The sequence below is a fragment of the Gavia stellata genome, chromosome 5 (genome assembly GCF_030936135.1).
Source record: "Gavia stellata isolate bGavSte3 chromosome 5, bGavSte3.hap2, whole genome shotgun sequence".
NCBI lineage: Eukaryota > Metazoa > Chordata > Aves > Gaviiformes > Gaviidae > Gavia > Gavia stellata.
In genome coordinates, this window is record NC_082598.1 from 41,843,789 (window position 1) to 41,866,207 (window position 22,419).

A 22,419-nucleotide genomic window follows, 5' to 3' on the forward strand; every position below is an offset into this window, starting at 1 on the left:
AACCCCAAGAATTACACATTTGAATCCTTCCTCTTATCTGAGAAGGGCTGTAATTCATCATTACTGCTATTACTCATAATTGATGAGCACATACAGCTGAGAATTTCTTGGGGGAAATAGATACAATAACTTTCAGAAATGGAGTAACAATGACATTGACTGATTCTCTAGGACTCTTAGGGTCACTACCGAGGACATAAAGATAGAGGTGGAATCAACAGAATTTCTTCTCATGGATGCTTTTGAATTACTTCCTTAGGCCTTCATGGGTCTCTCCTGTGAATCTCATCCCATCCCTCATGGGAGCATTCAGGGATCTCAGACTCCTAGTTTTGCACAGAAAGCCTGGAAAATCAGTGGCCACTGGTGCCACAACAGTTGCCATGCTCCTGAAATGAACATCTTGATAGACATGCCCTCAGAGCCCTCCCCAGACAACCGAAGGGAAGTAGGGAAATCTCTGATGAAATGCAGAGACTTGCCAAGTTGGTAACTAATAAATGGCAATATCAGGGGCTTCAGCATCCAGGATCTCCATATCCAGAGATGCAGGCAAACTTATATGGCCGTGATACAATCAGTATTGCTGTCGCTGGACTAATATGCATATTGGTAGCTACCCAGGTTATTACTACACAAGCTACATTTACACAGGGTGCACTCACGTCTCTGAACTGCAATGCAAGAATGCTCTTCTGATACACATAAGACATTGTTTACTACTTGCCGAAACAAAAATGATGACAGATATAAGATTTGCATTTGTTTATGGTTCTCATTTTTTTATGCAAATTAAGCATATTCTTCATCAAGGCATGTCATGAGTTGTATTCCCAGAGGAAACTAAATTAATAGAAACAATTCTTAGTTTAAATGCTGATTTCTTGTCAAAAAGATGGCATGACATATCAGCTCCAATAAAGCCAGTTTCTCTTATGACCTTATTCTGTTCCTCTCCCCTCCATTGTAATATCTGATTGACTTAATGGGTTACTTCAGAAAGTGGAAACAAGTAAACGTCTGTTTTTTTCTTCCTAAAGTATCTATCAGAACTGTTCAGTCAAGAAGAGTATTTTGTTTGTTCATTTGTTTTTTAAGGTAAAATTTCGCATTCCTTTTTCTGTATTTCTGTCACTGGTTTTGAGGTAATGACAGAATAATATTCAGAGAAAAATGGAAGTGATTGGGATGATCGAATGAAATAAATTTCATTTCACTATGTCTATTCTTTACTGATGAGCAGTATATTTAATATAAGTCATTAAATGCTCCTTTTTATTTTTGAGTAAATCAGGGCTTGGATAACTGTCAACAAATTGGCTATCTTCCCTGTTCTACCAAGAGTATAGCAATTAGTATCTCTGCAACCCAACAGCACATTCCCTCTATTGGCTTCTTGCATTCATGTATCAAAATTAACAAACTAAAATTCTTAGAACTGTTTTGTGCATTTTCTTTCCACTCAGAGACTGAAAATATTGAAACTGCATTAAAAACTTGTGAAAGAGAAATAAGCTGCACGTAGAACAGCAGATTAATTGATATTAGAGAAGTAGTTCTGGTGCTTTTCCTAGCTCATAATAAAAAAGCAAGACTAAACATCATAGCATACAAAAAAAAACCCAAAACAATTAACCTGTCAAAATCATTCTGTCATAGTGGTCAGAGAACTATGAAGACAGAAATTTTAAATATGGAATACCTACAATGACAATAGGTATAGGATGACATGATCTGGCTACATGAAAGGTTATTTATCAAAGTATCTGAAAAGAGCAAGAAATGCATTTCCCAAACGAACAGCGTATCCAGGTGCATTCGTTACTTTCAATAACAGAAGGAATAGGCATGGGTTAGTCAGTTTATATGTACGTTTAAAATAGCGGTGCTCTTTGGTGAGCCTTTTAAAGAACATAACCCAAAGCACAAAATCCAGCACAAATGTCTTCAATACTGTGTCTCAGTGTGGTTGGGTCTTTTGTTGTTTATGTTGGCATGTTTTGGGTTTTTTTTTAAAGAACAACTTTCAGCAATACAAATAAGTATGGGGAAACTTCTCAAGCATAACAGACTCATCTCTCAATCACCTGGATCAATATCATTCCTCTGTGTCACCTGGCTGCCCTGTGAGTTTCAAAAGTTCTGTACAGGTAAGGTAAGCAACAGAAACACATGAATAACTGATTTCCTATTTTCTAGACAAAGAAAAAAAAATTGGGGTATTTAAAACTAACTCATTTTTAAAAAAACCCTCCTTTTTTTATTTTAAAACAATCAACTCCAAGATAAAGCATCATTTTGAAATAAAAATTGGGATGTCTTAACTGGAAAAAAATCAACGCTAAATGTCATGATAGTTTCAATGTAATGTTCTTTTTCAGCAAAGATCCATACATAATTTCCTTAAGAAAGGTTGGGCATTCCATCTACATTGACTGACTAAATAATACTTCTACCAGTATCATGTAAATTAATTTCTTTTCATATCTATCTAGGACCACTTTAGTCTTTTTATTCATGGCAGCAAATACATCACAAGTAACCGGCAGATACCCAAGTCATTTCATCTTTGCAAGAAATTATCTATCTGGGATGGCCTGAATTATCTGTTTCACTGACGTTGCATTTGACATGCAATTTATTAAACTGTAACCATTTGTGCCGGTATTGGGTCATCATTTCTGGAGATGAATGAATCACTCACATGGCAACTGTCTCTGAAGATCTGTCAGTGGGGAATTTTTAACCCATGTTAACTTCAGTTAACTTCAGAAAATGCAAGTTGATTCTAGAGTTGGGTTGTTTGGTTTTTTTTTTTCCCTAAACCAAAATGACACATGGTTTGAAGTCAGAGAGGAAAATCCAAGCAGACCAGATAATAATTTCCTTTCAGTGGTGGCTGTACTGTAGGTATTCTGTTACACAAGATACAGAGGGACATAGGTGTAGGATCTGATTGCTGTTTTGTGCATCTGTGTAACAGTATCAGTAAGATCATGGCAGTATCTCAGAGAAACCTGTGCATAGCCCACTGGACCTTGCTGTGATAAGCAAAACTGATAGCAGTGCAGTCCCACATCACATGCTAATTTTCAGATTTTTACTAGGGTACAGAAAAAATATGGCTGTTGGACAAATTAGCTGTTAAGAAATTATGACTCTGAAGACTGCTTTGCATTTTCTCCACCAGTAAGAAACAATATCCTACAACATTTTTAAGAGAGACAGAAAGCGTTATCTCTTTCCAAGCAATCAAGTCACAGAGAAAATGAAATACCTGTGAGAAAACTGGAAATTATACTTAAATATTTAGACTTCCAGACTGCTGCCTTAACTACAGGCCATACCACCTGTGATATCTTACATTGGTGTACCTCCTTGAGGGGTTGATTTCTTTCTGTAATGTCATTAGCAGTGGAGTAAATTATATATACACACACACACGCGTGTATAAATCTCTCTCTCTCTCCAGTAAGAATATATTGCTTTTGCATTGAGAATAGAGTAACAATGCACAAGGCCACTAAAAAAAGGTAATCTGATGTCCAAGTCTAGATGTAATCTTACGCACATTTGAAGAGGTTTGCCTGGACTTTGCTACGTGAAACAGCTTCAGATATGCTTCTCCTATTCTTAACATGCAAGATAGGTATTTTCCAAAAGTAAGCACCTCATCCCAAGAAATAACCACCATGAATACATATCACAGGTCTTTAGATTACACGTGTAGCTACTATTTAATGTGTCTTCTGCTGTAAAACTGATATCCTGCAGAGTGGGACTATAAGCTATGAAAGAATGTTAAATAAAAACTATGTGTGGCGCAAGTGCATACCAGACAGACTCAGATCCTCACTGATGGAACAGTGGCAGTAAGCAGCAGCTACGGTGTGACTGCATCTGTACCATCCTTTGTTTTCTCAGGTGGGAAGCCCAGAAGGGTGTTTTCCACTCAAAAGGACTTCAGCAAATAATTTCAGCTAAAGGGAACTGACCTTGGAAGGATCCATACCATAAGCAAATTCCATGTAAGTGAGAAGTTGAAAATGTAGTACCAGTTATTGAAACCTCTGTCTCAGCAAGAGTCTTTGAATATTAATTACGTTTTGGCTACATCCGGAGCTTATACCTGTAAAGCCTTGCCACTCCATGATTCACTTCAGTCCTTCTCAAGAACCATCATCATGCTAACAGAATGTGAAATAATGGTAGAAACACCATAAACATACATTTGAACCTCAAGTGGTCCAACAAAGCCCCAGAAAACCAAAAGTAACATGAGCTCACTTCAGCATTTATATGCAAGATCATTTGTAATTTTAGAGCCAAAAAAGATGAACTAGAACACTTGAAATAAATAGAAATAGTACCATTTTTCTGCATGTCTTGCAAATGGCTTTTCTCTTTAGCTTTACAATAATTGAATGATTTCCTTTGAGGGGAGACCACTCAAATTCAGCAACATCAGTTTTAATCTGGGGGAATAAAAAGGGAAGAAAATATTTGGCCTTGAAACAGAAAAACTAGCCATGGAGAAACTAGCACCTCTCCATAATCAGACTTATGAATTTCACGTTCCCAGTGCTTAGGAAATTGTAAGCTTTACAGACAAACAGCTAAACTGAATTCAGAAAAGACTTCAGTCCTTTTTCTTTCCTGTGTAACAAACATTGACTGCCTTTTCTGAAATGTCCTGAGAAGCCCTTTCACTGGTGTTATTTTCATACCTTCAGATTGATTATTAACTAAAAGTTGATTTCAGCTATATTTTGTTTTGTTATCAGGGACAGAAATTATATAGTATGTCCCAAAAGAGTGCACTGAGATACTCTAGCTTTGCATTTCATTACTATATTGTGATTTTCAAAGAAAAAAATCATTAAAAGTTAATTTAATATAATGAATAATAATGACAGATCGAAGTCATTAAAAAGGATTCCTTAAATGGTCAAACTCAGCAAACACTATCACAAGGAAGCCAATAAAAGCATAAAGAAGTCAGACTATTTTAAGTTAATGTATTATTATTACCAAGAACAGAAGCTTACTGGAAAAAATATTCACATACTAGGGCGTTCTACTACAGTTATAATGTTAGGAGTGGGACTGGGAATTACAGAGCTACATAACATGTTTTGCTAATTTCTTAGTCGACTCCATGCAATGGCTTGCATTACATTGGTAAAGCTATAGCTATCCATGAGAAAATTGTAAGTATTACTGTTTATTTTCCAAAACATATGGGGTCCACATTACGTACTCCGGAATAAAAAGTACATTGCCAAAACACCAGTGCACATCCCTCAAAAGGTCCTTTCTAACCAGATAATGTGATATTCCCTACATATGTGCATGTTTCTACATACATGCTGCTTCTATTTTGTACATTCTCTCTCAGATAGTTGTCATTTTACACTTGGCAATTTGGAACACAATTAACATTGATCTGACAACTCCTAAGATGCCTAGAATAACTTCATCCCCCTCCCCACCTTTTTTCATCCTAAGCACATGTGGGACGGAAGGATAATCTTTTTAGTTAGTGATCAAAAAGATTCAGAAGAGAAAGGGAAAAATGGCTTATAAAATTAACCTACACTTGAAATATTTTACTGGTTCAGACCCCTGCAAAATTAAGTACTTACCAAGTCTTATGAATCTGTCAACTGGCTTCAGTTATAGAGGTATTTTGGTGGAGGTGCTGGCTGTCTTCTGACAATGGGATCAAGACAGCATAATTTATTTTCCAACAGTAGATTGGCCTTCATAAAATAATGACTTTCAGACACTGATTAAGGTGCAATTCAACTGCTGTTTCCCTTCCTTCCTTTTAATTTAATACATCTTATGTTGAACAGTTGTAAATTATATTATAAAAACAAAGATTCAAATCTGAACATGCTCTGATAACAGAAAGAGGAACACAAACCCTTCTTTGCACATATGGTATACAGCACGTGAAGGTACATTAAAATTACATTACTCGCTCTACAGTGTCCTTTAGTGTATCTGCAAATACAATTTACTTCCATTTTCAAATAATTTTAGACTGTCAGAATGAAGTGAAGTAGCTTTAGCAACACTAAAGGATTCACGTTCGACAATGGTAAAAGGGTCAAAGTCTGTTCCTAACACAACCTTGGATGTTCTTGACAGTTATAGGTAGTAGGCTCAGATTTTATCCATTGATTTAAAGACAACTCAGCTTCATTAGTAACATATGTCCCTTTGCAAACTAACACTTATGCTTATATTTGGTCACAGAATAACAACTGATTTCAAACTGAAAAATATTTTGTTAATAATGTTTTTGCCTTTTTCCTTGTACAATCATTATATAGCTATTAGTGTGAAACACATTATTTTTATTTTCACTTGGCTATTTTCAGAGATAAGGTATTTGTGCTTGGTCTGACCCCTCAGGTCAGAACATTATGTACTTCTGACATGCTGCAATCAAAAAAAAAGCTGTTAGGCATGCTTTTTAGCTAACTTAAAAGAAAAAAACCAAACAAATGGAACAGGAATGAATAAACCACTTAAATTTGCTCTGAACTTACGTATACCTGAACGCATAGCATCTTTTTGAATGCTTTCATAATCATGCCAGTCCTTTCTTTTCAAGCCATCAGTCCAGGTAAAGAGCTGTCCATCTCCCAGCCCCAATGGAAGTGTCTGTGAAAACAGTAAACACACAAACAAATAAATATATATATACATATATGGTTTGCATTATTACAGAAGAACACTTAAAATATAGCACAAGCAAATAAAACATTCAGTTTATCCAATGCAAATATTGAAACTTTACTGTGATAATTGAAGCTATTTTTCTAAATAGTGTGAGAAAACCATGAATTTAGTTCTTGACAAACAATTAATCGAAGCATGTCAAACAACTCGTGCTTAACACTTCTCTTTTCAGAAGTGTCCTGCTATGACTGCTTGGCAAGAAGCTCATGGAAGTTAAAGGGACCACTCAAACCGAACAGGTTTCAAAAATGCCTTATCCTTCAACTCATGAAGTACCTTGATTTTTTCCTTAAACTGTCAGTTTTGCAAAACTGGAGTTACAGTTACTCAGCACCTTCCAATGTTCCCCTTAAATTTTGGGGTTTGTTTTGTTTTTGGGGTTTTTTTAATAGCTATTGATGAGTTATTGCTATTCACATATGGCCAGGCTCACTGCATCAGAGGCGCAGAGCAAAGAGACCCTCAAAGCACTTTCAAATCCTGTAGATCTTTCTCCATGGTAAGAGACAAGAGGAAAAAAACAAACAAACCCACCCTCCCAAAAAATACCCCAAAAAATCCCCCATGCAACAAGCAGTTGGTAAGTTGACTTCCCCTTTCCAAACTCCAAATTCTTGGGTAAAGCTAAGAACTGCTTTTCGCTTCTAAGCAAATTTATCTTTCTAGGGCTTTTCTTTTTTCTCATTCTTTCTGCCAAATGCTGGTATTTTATAAAAAATAAAATAGAAAAGTACCATTAGAAGTACATTAGGAGTACACAAAATTTAGATCTGTAGGAAGGTTTCAAATAAAGTCAGCCTTTTTCTAAATGCTTAATTTACAAAAAATGTGGTAAAAGAAGTGGAGAAAATTTTGATAAGTAAAGAGATGATCTACCATATCTGTGCTGAAGAAAGCGAGGAAGCGATTAATTGCTGCTTAGGAGTAACATGAAAATTCTAGTTCTGTTAACTCCAGGTTTGAACCAGAATATTGTCCAGAATGAAGGGCATATATATAATGCATGTTACAAATGTTATCAAAGGGTATGTCAAAACACACTTGAAAAGCAGTTCTGGGGAAGCAACACTTGATCAGCCTTCTACTAGAAAATATTGAAACCCTACAAAAATCTTATGTATATTTAAGAGCGATGCTCTGAACTTCATGTATGAAGTATGTAAACCCAGTGAGCATTGGACTCACCCATCTTCTCTTACTGATTTTACACTACTGGCAGCACAAAACTGGATGATACTCAGTGGCTCTAAGTGAAGCTGTGTCCCAGCATCTTCAGTTAAGGTTTCTAATTTTAGGACAGACAAATGTTTGCCAAGCTACATGATGTGGACCGGGTAGCTAAGACATCCTTAAAACTGGGGTCCGAAGGCTTTCAGAGTTGTAAGGAAGAAGTGAGGAATGCCAGGCATGGCTGGTTACCTTTGAGCAAAGGATGCTAGAAATCCTGGCTGACAAAGATCCATACAGAAAACCTCTGCTTTGGGTCAGCTGATATTTCTGTGAATGTTGGATATTCAGGGCAAGGTGTTGCGAGCTCAGTGTTCTCCAATAAATCCCTGAGTTACTGAGAAAACCCCATCACATTCTGCTAGCATGACCTACGTTTTTTAGTTTTGATATTAAAGGTAACTTATGTTACATATCACCAAAATGCAATCCAGCCTGTGTTTATTCCTCTATTACAACTTTTGCAGACATATTCCAAGAAAACACTCTGTTGTCATGTTTTAATATAATACAAGTCAGAGGTTTACACCTGGAAGAACTGAAGAAGAACTGAAGATATCCTGATAAAACTATTTCATGTTACCAAAATATCTAACCTTTCATGTCCTTGAAATGAACTCATTAATTTCAATAATTCTTGAGTTTAAATAATGCTAATGTTCTAGTAGTAATATTAAATAGCTTGTTTTTTAAAGTCAGAAGCATAAGGTAGAATGCAGGCTGCAATACCGTTAACCCTGATTCTTGAGCCCAAATTCCTAAAATCATTCACTCTGAAGCACTAACTGGCTCTTTAAAAGTCAGGCCCAGACAGAATGGCTTCAATTAAACTTCTATCCCTTGTCAATATGGGTAACAGCTGGTGTGAACCACTGGGTCCCAAAAATTCAAGACTATCAAAACTATCAAAAGCAAAATAAACTTTACTTTTGTGACCCTTTATTCCTGTGCTGGCTTCTTTCCCTAAAAATAGTGATTTAAATGGCAAGTTTGCAGCACACTGAAAGAAAGCCGAGTAGTAGAGTTTACAGCTGGTTTCCTGTTGCCTATTTGCATTTTGATGCCAGTACTCTTAAAAATATTAATTACTTGTAGTTACTTTACCTGATAACATTTACAAGTCTAATGTACCAGGGGGCCCTCTTGCAAGCATAATAAAGTTAAATAAATACATTCACTAAAATTAATCCAGCAAAAGAATAAATATACAACCAAATATCATGTGAAACACTAAAAGCTAACAGAAGTCTTACTGTAGCTCATATTTGGGAAGGGTTACATTGCCCTAAGAGGAAATAGAAAACAAACAAATCCAAAAACAGTGTTGGTTCCATCATAAGTCCCTGTTTAATGACTGAGGGTTTTGTTTGGATTCTTTGGGGTTTTTTTAATAAATCCCTTAACTTTTTCCCATCAAAATACATATTGTTAAGAAAAATCAGTACCATGGTGATTTTTCAGCTTTAACATCCTTTCTGTGTAGGGGGAATTAAATGCAATACCCTCGCAAATAGCTTCCCAAGAGTGATATTCAGACAGCATAATCTCAATGGGGAGTGAACATTGTGGCCCTTAGAGGGACTGGACTTCATGAAATTCACCTTGTGTTCATACTCGAGTTTTATTTCTGCAGTGAGCATGAAATGGGGCTTAGGAAGGGATATAGACTTTCACAGTCAAACTCTGGCAAGAGCAAGAGCTTTGCAGTGAAAATTCTACACCTCTGAAGAAATCAGAACTGCTTTCAGTCCCTCAACTAAATATCTCCCTTGTCAGCAACTGAAGGATTTTTTTTTCTTTTTTGATGTTGCTATATTGCTTAACAAGAGACAAAAGCACTTGAGAAAACTGGTTCCTTCATTTCACTTCTGCCTAAGGGTAAACAAACTGCATTTTAAAAGACCTTAAAACACAGTTTCTGGAAAGTTTTAAAACTGTTAAAAGGCTCCATTGTAAAACTCCATCTAAGTATGCTCATATGCCTCCTTCTTCCAGATGACAATGACTGGAAGAGCCCCCATTCCTAAAGCATCTCCAGCTGGCAAGTAAGCAAAGGAAGGGAAAGAAAACAAAAAGGAAAAATAATTTAATAGTCTTACTCTAGCCTTGTCTTCTTTCTACATACTCTCTACTTTTCTTTCTCAGTTCTCCGTCTTTTTGGATACTTTGATAATTTACACTATTTCGCATCAAACTAGAACAAACTCTGGTTTTGTTATACACAGGCTACTATGACTATCTGGTGTAATGGCTAGATAATAATAACCAAGGTAGTGTTGCTACTTGTAAGTATGCACAAGATAGCCCACAAACCACATCCCAACCTCTACAGTCAATCTCAGAAAGACAAGTTCTGAGTAGGTGAATATGAAGTCACTTCACAAGATGGAACGTGCTAACAGATCCTGATTCTGAATTTTTGCTGAACACATATTTAACCGTAAGCTGATGGGCTAAACTGAAATATAATTAACCACACTGCATAAGTAGAAATGCTAAACAAGGCAACAAAAGAAAATCTTCATTTTAGGGGTAATGTATGAGCAGCCAGACTAAAAATTATTAAATGCATGCTATGAAGTACCTTGTGACTTCAGCACAAAATTGAATTTAGACATTTAAACAAATAATCAAATAACCTTGGGTTCCAGCCCATAAAAGAAAAGTTTATCAAGGATTATTAATCTGTGGCTAAGGAAATTACTGAGCCATAGATCATGGGAGACAAAGTATTCTGGAGAATACATGTTTGTTATTTGCACATTCTGTGTTGTCATATATTTAAATAGCAGCAACACTGCAAGATTGGTGTGAAGTTTTAGTTCTACATGTGCCTCTAACTGCAAGGGCAACAATACTGTTTGGTATACATAAGGGGCTAAGAAACGGGAAGCATGACCAGAGAACATTATGACTCCTTCCAATGTATGCAGTAGGGCTTCTTTCCAGAGGAAACCAAGGTATGAGAAAGGAGAAGGTCCAGGCACCCCCACCCCTCCCAGTACCTCACCCCAACATAGAAGCAATGCTTATATGTATTCTTTAGTGATATATCAATATATAGGAATGAGAAACCAGCATAGCTGATTAGCTAAAACATACTCAGGGTTTTGCCCTCCAAAACATTTCTGTAAGTCACCCACAAATAGTGCAGTCTGGCTCTACAGCCCTCAGCCTCTTGAACTCAAGAACTACTTTTATCATTGCAGCACTATTATAATAGCAAATATCACTCTGCATACAAAGAGCTGGATTTTGACTGGCTGTCAAAAAAATCCTACAACAATTTATCATCTGACCATTTGTTACATGTAGTATGCAGCTGTGAGTTGCACATTTTTTGTGTTTCGGTCCAAAAGGGATTACCCACCTACAGCAACATTACATACAGCATCTGCCTTACTATTTCATTTTCACATTAACCTCAAACCTTTTGGGATGCAAGACTGATACAGTACTACACAGACTCAGAAGATCCTTCTCCTCTAGAGAAGACTCAACATCTGGTTCAATTACAGAGAATATGATAAGCCCAAAAAATAGCACAATTATCAAAAAACTCACAGACTATTACATCCCTCAGAGGGGGAAAAAAGCTTCTCTGCTGTGACATTTGAAAGCTTGAACTCAGAAACAAGTGCCTTCATTGAATAACTCATTTATTTTTAATTTCACTCTGCGGAGGCAGACAATTAGAGGGGACTCAGGCAAAGATGATATATCAATGGAAATGCACCTTTCTAAAAAAAGAAGAGATAATCACAGATTCAGTTTGAGCATGAGGATTTGCTCACTGGCTCTAGGGTTATTTTACTAAACACCAATATACAATCAAATACTGCATTAAAACAACATCATATGCTGATCAGCACAACCATTTCCAATTGTTTAATGAATTTTAGGAAATAATCTTAGCTAGAACATAGGCACTTGTACCTGCTCAGGAAAAGATGCATATGGGAAAGAAACGTGGTAAAGTACTGAGATTAGACATCTTCAGGGATGTTTCAAGAGAAGCATAAAAACAACCACTGTTTGATTCCCTTTTGTTCTTGAAATAAAAAGATTCTGTATAGTGTTTGTAAACAGTGTTGTGCAGAACAGATAATTTACTATTTTTTTCCCATCCTCCTAACACAGATAACTCTCAGGACTCTAAGCCCTGACCAACTACTCTGACCAAACAAGACAATAAGAGAAAAAAAATTAGAACCCACTGACCAATTAAATTAATTCCTTCATCAGAACAAATTTAAGGATCACCTTTTAAAGAGGTGGTATCACTAGACAGAGCACCATATGTTTATTATAAATCCACTGCAATATCACAAGGTGTACATTTCCAAAATTTCTGTTCTGGTGTGGTTACAAGCACAGGAAGACAGACAGTCTCACAAAGCTACTACAACTCAGTTTGAAAGATTTCCCCTTTTTCAGTTGATGCTAAATTTTAGCACGAGACTATCAAAGTAAAATATTAGCACTACTGCACCAAAATTTGAAGTCAAGTGTTCTCGCACTTGCACACACAAGGAACATCCATTCTGGTGTAGTGACTGGCTGAGGGCATTAGGGATGAAAACCAAAATATTACTTCCCCTAAGGACCTGCTTGATATAAGGTAGCCTGATCTATAGAAAAGGTATAAAATCCAAACATCTCATCTCTACGCTTAAGCTCTGTGAACATTGCCTACGTGACTCTCCTTTCCTGTATCTCTTCAATGTTAGACTAAAAAACAAAAAAGGGCTTACATCTGAACTGCCAAATATAACTGAGGTCTGTATATAAGTATTATGCAGAGCGAATAGCTACAATACAGTCCTTAAGCACCTGTGAAGTTCCCATCACCATATAATGAAAGCATCGCACCTAGTAATTTGGATCTACCATGTTTTTTTCTAAGGCTAACAAAAGCAGGCATCCCACAGCCTGAAAATATCAGCTGATAGTTTTGAACCTCCAGGTCTCATGCTTCTCAGGGTCCTTCTCTGGGATGCTGTCCCTTTGGGAGGGGAACAGTGGCTGCAGCAGGTGCAGTGGCAGGCTGTGGGGGGTGGGCAGTGGCCACCCTGCCCACTGGGGCACCCACCGCTCAGTGCTACTCACAGATGGTTCCAGTTGTTCCTGTACCGCTGCTGGCCAGCCGTTGCCTGCCAAAACTGCTGCCTATTGGAGCAGCACTTCAGGGACATGCAAGAGATGCCTGGGGAAAACTGGAGAGATGAGGTAGCCAGAGGGACATTTGAGGGGCCTCATCCTGCAGTGCCACCCTCCCACATACTTCAAATAAACGACTGCTGTAGATCTAGATATACTCATTAGGTTGAAAGACAATGAGAGTGAAGCAAAGGTTGTTCAGTACAATATAGAGAACTACTATTTGCTGTCAAAAGAAGGTGGTAAAGTCTCTAAAGCTCAGAATCTTTCAAAAAGAACGAAAAAAATCAGAATACGTTCAGATATACTTACTACCTTTTACTTTTATTTTTACTTTATTTTAAGTACTTTTAAAACACTTTTAAGAATATGAACCTGAATTGTTTTCTAAACCCTTGACTTGAAGCACTCTAATAGAGAGTTGAGGACATGATGAATTTCTTCATATGTTCAGATTTCTGTGCCATTTATTTGTTATGCCACAGCAAATAAGTGTTCATTGCACTGACATTTACATTAGTAGAAATAATTAGCCCAGCACATAAAAAAAAGGGCAGCACTTGATTTAGTCTGTGACATCTGAATGACTCAAGGTTATTTCATTTTTGAAACACTTATATCAGACTTTCTGTGCTTTTAGTTTCTAGAATATCACGGACAACCCAGCAGTATCATGCCATCAACTCCAAATTAAAGCTGTTAATAATGTTATTTAGAAAATGCCAAGCTCCCCAAGCATTTCATTACTGAGATTTTTATAGACAGGTATAAAAGCTGCTATTACTGCACTATGGTTATATTGTTGAAGTCAAAAAACTGCAGAAAAAAACTGCTAAAACATGAGTTTTAAAAACATCACAATTTCCTATTGATCCAGTGTATGACTGCTTGAGAACTGGGTGAACGAGAACTCTGTCAGAATGCATTTGCATGCTGGAAAGTTGTGATTTATCATGTCAAGTTATGGACAATTACAGGTATTTAATAATATACATTGGTATGAGAAGACTAACAGCTTCTTTAGCACAGATACTGTCTTACATCCATCATTCATGGATTAAGAGCTTGCAGTATGCACTGCCATTCAGGATATAGAATTTTAAACACATGTATTTATTTTACAAGTTATCAGGAAAAGGGTTCATGGATTCCTACTATGTTGACTGTATCAGGTGATACTCTAAGAGATGCTTCGCAACTCTTATGCATGTTGAAACTATACTGAAAAAATTATTTCTTATTTCTTTTAACATCTAACATTTCCAAAACATCCATTATCACCTCAGTGAAAGGACGATGGCAATTTCAGTTGATTTGTTATAAGAACATGCTGGCATCTCTTATTACGATCAACCAGAAGCAACCAGGAAGTTGACATTTGTATTTCCTGACTGCTAAGAATGACAGGCAAAAGTAAGGTAACACAGGCAAAAGTATACTAAACCCCTAAAAGAATACAGTGGAGTGGGACAGAATAACGCCAAGTAGCTATCCTAGGCACATCACAGTATGTCTAAACAGATTTTTTTCTGTATTTCAGTTAGTGTCCATTGCCTTTTGCCCTTTCCCTTGGCACCACTGAGAAAGGTCTGGCTCTGTCTTCTTTACTCCCCGCAGTCAGGTATTTATACCCACTGGTAAAAGGGGTATAAATACTTCATCTTGCTAAGGCTAAACAGACCCAGGTCCCTCAACTTCTTCCCATATGGCAGATGCACTAGTCCCTTCGGATGGGGTGGGGGGGACATTACCAGTTCCACAGACAGAGAATAAAATGCAATGAATTCTGAAGGAGTTTGGACTCTGTATCTGTTGAACCCAAAACACCATGACCAAAGGTGACCTACAAATTCTGGCAGTGAACCTTGGCTTCCTAAATGACACAATTTCAACTGACTGTAGGACAGCAGGTAGGGTCTAGACTGAAGGGATAATAAAAAAAGATTCCTCAGCATGAGCAACTCCCACCCCTTTCTGCCTGCTGGTCTAAGCTGCTGTCAGATTTGCTCAATACGTAAAACATCTAAACCAGTCTTTTCTTAATGTTTTATTTTCACTTGTCTCAATTCGAACTTGGTGAAAAGAAACCAAACTCAACACAAGCACCTATAACAGATCTAAATGAACCAAAGCACATGCTGACAGTGTGCTGCTTCTCCGGGTCTTCTTCAACTTGACTGCTTTGCCAACACAACAGGGTAAGCTTGCAGAAGAGCCTGCATCCATACTTGACTATTCATTTTTGGCAAGTTTAAAAATCATACCTGATGTTGTGTTAATGCTGCATATTTTTAATGACTGCCTCTTTGAGAAGTTATTTTTTACATCAAAAACCATGAAAAGGGTTTGAAGAGACTCAGCAGGATTTTTGCTAGCATGGCTATTGGTTGGGTTTTGAACCAACAAAGGTCTCTGTAAGACCCTTCTTATGAACAATATAAACAATGATTGCGAGTGACTCCTGAAAGAATTTATTGTATGATAATATATTTTTGGGTTTTTTAAACATGTGCCAGACAGTCATAGGAAATTATAAGTATGTTCTTTTATATAAACAGACTTTCTTTTCTTAAAATAAAACAAAAAACCAAACCCAAACCCCCCAAACCAAAACCAAACCTTATGTGCATGGCAAAGAATCAGATTGTTAGTAATTTTGCTAATTTTAAAAATTCAATTAGGAAAAAAAGGAAAAGAAACAGACCTAAATCTATTTATTGTTTGGGGACTGTTTAATTTTTTGCCTATGTGCAATTTGCATTATTGCAAGGATGAATAATAAAGATATGATAGTGCTTATTGTTAATAGACTTTTTAGATTTACACATTTTTCCTCAAATTTAGAATAATGTTTTTAGATTTTCACTATGAAAAGAACCATGCTATTTTTTTATTGGCCGCTGCACCAACTCAAGACAAAAAGTGCTTTTGTAGGATTCAAGTGTCAGGTGTTTTGAGCAGGAAATTGTTTCTCACTTTGAGATATCTGTTCAATGGTGATTAACAATCATATTTTCTTATACTAACTTACATCTAAAGTAATTTGCCTTTGAATTTCTTTTAATAAAAGCACATCCTCTCTTAGGTAATATTTAGAGTACTGAACACATTTTATAAACAGTACAGAATGATCACTACAGTTAGGTAATCACTAATGAGAAAACTTCAACTTATTTGTTGTTGCATGAGACAACAACAATTTCAGAAGCATTTTCTAATTTTTTTTCTCTCCTTTGGTGCACCTTGTACTCATCAAAAATTTAACTTTATTCTTAAGCGTAACATTCTTCAAATCTCTGTGGTACAGCTGATAACAGGTTTCCAGCAAATCTGATACCACTAAGCCTGCAGACCCAGCAATATTAAAAAAAAAAAAAGCTACCATTTATTAGTGGTTTTTTTAAATAACCCAGGCTGAACAATATTTTCAGTAAAAATGGATTTTTTTTTTTTTGCATATTGTGTTGTAAGAGAAACGTTGTAAAAGAAAGGTCAGATGCAGAAACTAACTTTAGCCAAACTTGCTACCTGTTTTAGTGCTAAATAAAAAATTTGCTACAAAAAATTACTTTTGGCAGCAATGAGATAGCATATTCCATATTTTTGACTGCAGCATAAGGTAAAATTTGATTTGGCCTCTCAGAGTATTTGTACAAGTTAATAGCCTTCTACGAGCACAATTTTTAATTGTTACAACGGAAGAGCAGTAGAATTTTTACTGAGGGTTTCCATGAGCTTTAAATTCTAATGTGCATAGATAAATTACCATACTATGAAACAGCCTCTGCATACAGGTGAAATACAGTAAGTTTTTAATTTATACTATTGTCTGAATATTTTTATAAATGGACAAAGGAAAATAGTGTTTTTGAAGTTGTTTGCTGATCCATGCCACAACAGAATTCATGTTCCAAGGGCATTGATTTGCAGAATGCTCAAGCTTTTGGCAATGCACATATGGAGGAGGAAAACACTTTATTGTATTGCTGAGCGTCACATAATGCTAATCTGTTTACAAATACTCCAGACTATCTATATTAAAAAGTAAACTTTTATGCAAAAAAAACCTCCGCAGAAAGTAACACTGTTCCTATTAGGACTCTCTTCCTGCAAAAATATCCATCAGTTCAAGAACTGGTATTAAAACATATCAAATAAATTTGTCATTAATACCCAATTTTGGAATTTGCAGTTTAGGTTACACTGGATTAAAGAAAACAGAACACTGTAATGAACCCACGTTGGAAAAGAATTATTATCTTGCACTTTAAAGAAGACCTTGAATGAAACTAATCCACTCAGATACAAGTGCCAACTCTTATCAGCAGGCTTCTGATGCTGCAGCATATGTATCATTACTCTCGAATTCTTTCCATTGCGTAGTAATTTCCATTGTCTAACGTTTTCAAAGAAACTCCACAGACTGCTGCAGAAAAAAAGCTGACTAAACGTAACCGACAGGTTTGCATTCTTGTTCAGCCTTCTTAAGACAATATGAAGCTGATAAGGAGACCTCTTCCAAGGTCTTTGGAAGCATGACAATTTCTGTGCTTTGTGTAAACTCAGTCTGGGTTTACTAAGGCCAATGGCAGTCTTGCTAGCGATCCCAGCATGATGAAGTTTGGACGTAAAGGAACTAAAATTTTCCATGGTTGTACATGCTCACAAATGATCATGAGAGAAGTCTAATAGTCATCTACTTTTTAGAAAAACAGTTCCTAAGCTATGAGCTACAGACCCTGTTTCACTTCCCTGTGTAAAGTTAGATTACATTTAGATTACATTTTTTTCCAGCCTGCACTATAACCCTTCTTCCTGCTATTAATAAATTGGGTTTAGGTTTTTTTGGGTTGGTTTGGGGTTTTTTTGGTTCTCATCATACTTTCTGAATGTGACTTAACTCCATGCCTGTTCTGTTCTCAAACTCGTTCCCACAATCATTTCCTTTCCTTTCTTCTAAATGTTTTTAAGTCAAGCTATTCCCATACAAATACCTTTCTATAGGTAACTCTCTAAAAGTATGGTAAATTGAGGGAGATTTGAGAAAATAACATTGTTTAGTATACTCCTTTCATGTGAGAAAAAGGTTTTCAATCTCTTACTTTCTACCAACTAAACAATAACACAAGAATATAATGAATACCTTAACATACAAAAGAGACTAGATTTTGTGCTCCTTTAACTGAATCCAGTTAATTGCAAGAACAGGCTGATTAATACTGAAGAAGTTCTGAAGAATCTTAATACTAAGATATTATGGCAGCTCCTGTTGCTTCCCTGTCATGCCCATTTTTGTTGAAACATCAAAAATACATTCACTACTACAGAAAGTTTTAAGCTACTGTATGAAATTCAACAATCAGTCACAGAATCATAAAAATATACCTGGAAGGTCCTTTGAGACATAATCTTGTCCCATCTCAAATCAGGACTGGGTATGCCTAAATCACCTCCCTGAAGTATCTAAGTAATCTGCCCTTGCAGACCTGTAATAGCAGAGATTGCACAATCTCTCAAGGCAATCTACTTCAATACTTCATTATTCTTGCAATTAGAAAACTTCCCCTTTCATCTAACCTGCATTACTTGCCATAATTTAAGCCTTTTATTTCTTTGTTCTTTTCACCAGGGACAGGAATAACATATTTCCTTTCCAGCAGCTACATTTCATGGACACAAAAATAATTCTCTCCTCTAGAATAAATGCTCTTATTTTTTCAACTTCTTCTCAGCTCTTGTTGCTGACCCTGGGAGTATATGAAACTCTGAAAAGAACAGCATTACTTTGTTAGTAATTGGGTAAGACTAAGAACAGCAAGTATAAACTGCTTACTAAAAAACCCCAAACAAACCAACAAGAAACATTAATACTAACTGGACAAAGAACTAAGACAAGTACCTGGAGGTGATAATTGCCTGAAAATAAGAAAGATTAAATTATTTATTGTAACATGCTTTTTCCCTCTCTGACTGACAATAAAATAGCCTAACATACCCATGCTGTGCACTCGTACACTTCATATGTCCAACTCAACCTCACAGTACTTTATGAAGCTGCAGTGAATTCTCTTAATTAAAAGTGGACAAATCACTGAAATGTTTGTAGACAATTAAGACAGTCAAGACAGAATTCTGTCACAAACCTGAAAAGATACTAAAGTTCAATGGGATTCATATACTTAAAATTACCAGACTACTAGCAATGATGATCTAACACGTCTTGTACTTGTCCTGCTTGTGCCTGAATGAATGTTGTTTTTTCCCCTAGCAGTGAGAGCATATTTAAAGAATTCAGACATACACAGAAACTCTTCCTCAGGTGGGAGAAGAGGAACAGGAGTGGAAGGAGGGAAGACTTATGAGATATTTTAATGAACTACTTCAAATTCAAACAATGACCTCATTTTTTTCCTCTGAAGTGAAAACGTTGAAATTGGACAAACAGATTATGTTCTCTGTCTAATGCCATTTAAGCTGACCTTTTCATTTTATGCCAACAGTTTTCAATTACAGAATCAACCACAGTATATTCACTAAACGGAGTATCGTGATTAATTAAATCTAGCCAGAATGTGAATAGCATATTAAAGTAAGGTGAAAGAACAGCTTTGATTGATACACTGATTTTTAATTTCTAATTCCTTGTCTCCCACTCTTTTGGTAGGAATTGAAGGTTACACATCACTGAACAGGGTAAGCTACTGTAACTCAAACGTAGCTTCAAAGATTTGACCTTCACTTTTTCTCAGACTTCTTTTCCCCTGTTGTATATAAACACCAAATTGATAGGTCTGGAGCTATGTGCTCTGTGGAAGGTTTTTAAACATAAAATCCTTATTTAAAAAAAACAAAACATACCAAGACTGACATTAAAAATAATTATCATAGTTCTTTTGGCAGAAGAAGCTATACCCACCTTTGCTACAGACTACTTTTATAGATTTTTGAAAAGGTCTTATTTAAAATGCAAGAGAATAATTCTTTTCCAATGTGGGTTCATTACTTGAGTTAATAAGATGACCTTCAGTCTTTTAAGAACTAGAATCCACCCTGGGTCCAAAGCTAGGTATTTAAATTTGTGTTTACTTATTAATATAAACAGCCTAATTTTCATAGGCACCCACAGCTCCTATTGATGTCAGCACTTAAGTATGAAAATGTTAGTGATAGTTACTGTAGCTAAGCATCTTGTACTTGAGACCCTCCTGTGACGTTGCACTGAGGAATTAACAAAATGACTGTGCTCAAGAGCCATGCAAGTTCTGCAAAAAACATGGCAGACAGAGAAATGGTACTGCACTTTCCATCACCCTCAACCCTGAGAAAAGGTGCTGCAGCATGGTCTTACGGACCGTTTCCATAACCCCCTCCTCTGAGGGCAGGTTTTCCAACAAACTCAAGACAACAGACCTTCCTGCCAGCGCCCCGCTGAGTCACAGCTGCGGTGCCGGTTAACCCTGGCCCTTGCGGAGGCTTTCATCCCAGCAGGCTCATGCCTTTCTGCAGGCTGGCTCTCACCAGTCCTTCTGGCTGAGAACTTAGGAGAGTCTCCATTCTGCCTTTGCTAAGTCTCTATGTATAAAGATAAAACATTCTCATTCCCGCCGTGCTACCTTGGCTGCACTCAGTATCCTTATGTTCCCCAACAGATCTGATATCCAGCTATGCTTCAGTGGCTCTAAGGCAAGCTCCAGGGCTCCCTTAAAGGCCAGTTCTCCCTACAACCAGGACCACTACTGCCATGTAGATACAGAGGAAAAATTATATTACCTCAGCTAGCACCATGAAGTAGCTGTTCTTTAAAAACTGACTTTTTACTGATGACTGTTACAATTACAGGGGTTAATATTATTAGTCCCCTTTTTCTCTTAGCTGGGTATTTCAATACTCAAAAACCCTGAACTTTAAAATGTCTTGGGTCTGGGGAGGAGTCAAAAAGGAAATACATTAAATTGTCAGTTTAATGCGTATTAGAATCCATGGAGACATTAAATTTCACTTTTCATCTATGAATATTAAACATTAATGAGGTCTCAGGTACAAAGACATTAAAGTGAAACATCAGAGAGCTATGACTTAGCTCATATATAGAGAAAGAGAGTTCACAAGGGAAGCTAATAAAGGTAACAACCACAGAACTACCATAAAACCAGAGCATACAATAGATGAAAAAGAGAGATTCAAGTAAACCTGATTTTAAAAGGGCTATTAAGAATGTATACACATTTCAGCAAGCAGAAATTTCATGTAAAACACAAAGAAATGGAAAGTAATTAAGTACATACTCTTATTCATGTATGTATTCCTAACAAAGTAACGTTCAGACTGAGAGCCCACAGACATCTCTTGGGTGACTTGGGAACAACTTGTAGAGGAAGTTGACAAACCTTAAAATGAAGAATTCATAAGAACAAACAAAATCATAGTAATAGCTGCATCCTGATGTCTCTTGTTCCTCCCACATCTCCAGTTCTGGAGAATCCAATGCCTACAGCTATAAACATAATAATTTAAAAAAACCAAACCCACTGTGATTATACAGAAAGATAATAAGGTAATATGCACTATTTGCATCTCAGCATACCCAAAATGTAAGGAAAGAAATATCTAAGGAAGAATAGGAAAGCAAAAGGTCATAGGCCAAGCAAGTGACAGCTTTTTTTCCGTACATTTGTAATTTACTTCTCTTCGTCTACCATTTTATTCATACACACAACCCCTCCCTACAGACATAAAAACAGAGATTCCTTTCCTCCACTCCTGAAGGTAAAAGTTTCTAGTTACAAAATGAAAACCAACCTGGGAGAGATTCAGTATTTGGAGGCCCAGTCTAGCACATTTGACAAATACAGTGAGGCAATATTCAGTACTAAATGTTCCACACGCAAAAACCAAAACTGAAAGTCACAGATCTCCCTAACTGTATATAAAAACTAGAATTGTGTATCCAGGCTATATTTAAAGATGTAATTCTGTAAAATCAGAGTTACTAGCATATGACGTCTAGCACAGCATATTCTTAATGCATATTAACCATTTAACTGGAAAATTTTCACTTTGAAATGTTATATTATCACTCTGGTATACAATGGCTTGGCACACACACACCATACAACAAAATATTAACAGCTAAATAGTAATTTGTAAAATATCTCAGAAATATATTTAAAGATAGATATACAATAAGGTCCTTTTATTATATTACAGTATCTATCACCACATTAACAGTCACCAATGCACGTGGCTTCAGAAGAGAGATACAAGTATCTGTACCCTTAG

At 36.4% G+C, this 22,419-nt stretch overlaps 1 protein-coding gene across 1 annotated transcript in view; it reads right to left on the reverse strand.

Annotated features, from left to right (window-relative positions):
- Positions 1 to 22,419, reverse strand: part of GALNTL6 (polypeptide N-acetylgalactosaminyltransferase like 6) — a 476,207-nt gene that overhangs the window by 299,051 nt on the left and 154,737 nt on the right. Inside the window, exon 2 of the mRNA XM_059818036.1 lies at positions 6,567 to 6,675. Coding sequence (XP_059674019.1) covers positions 6,567 to 6,675 — 109 coding nt within the window. The remainder of the gene's footprint in view (positions 1 to 6,566; positions 6,676 to 22,419) is intronic.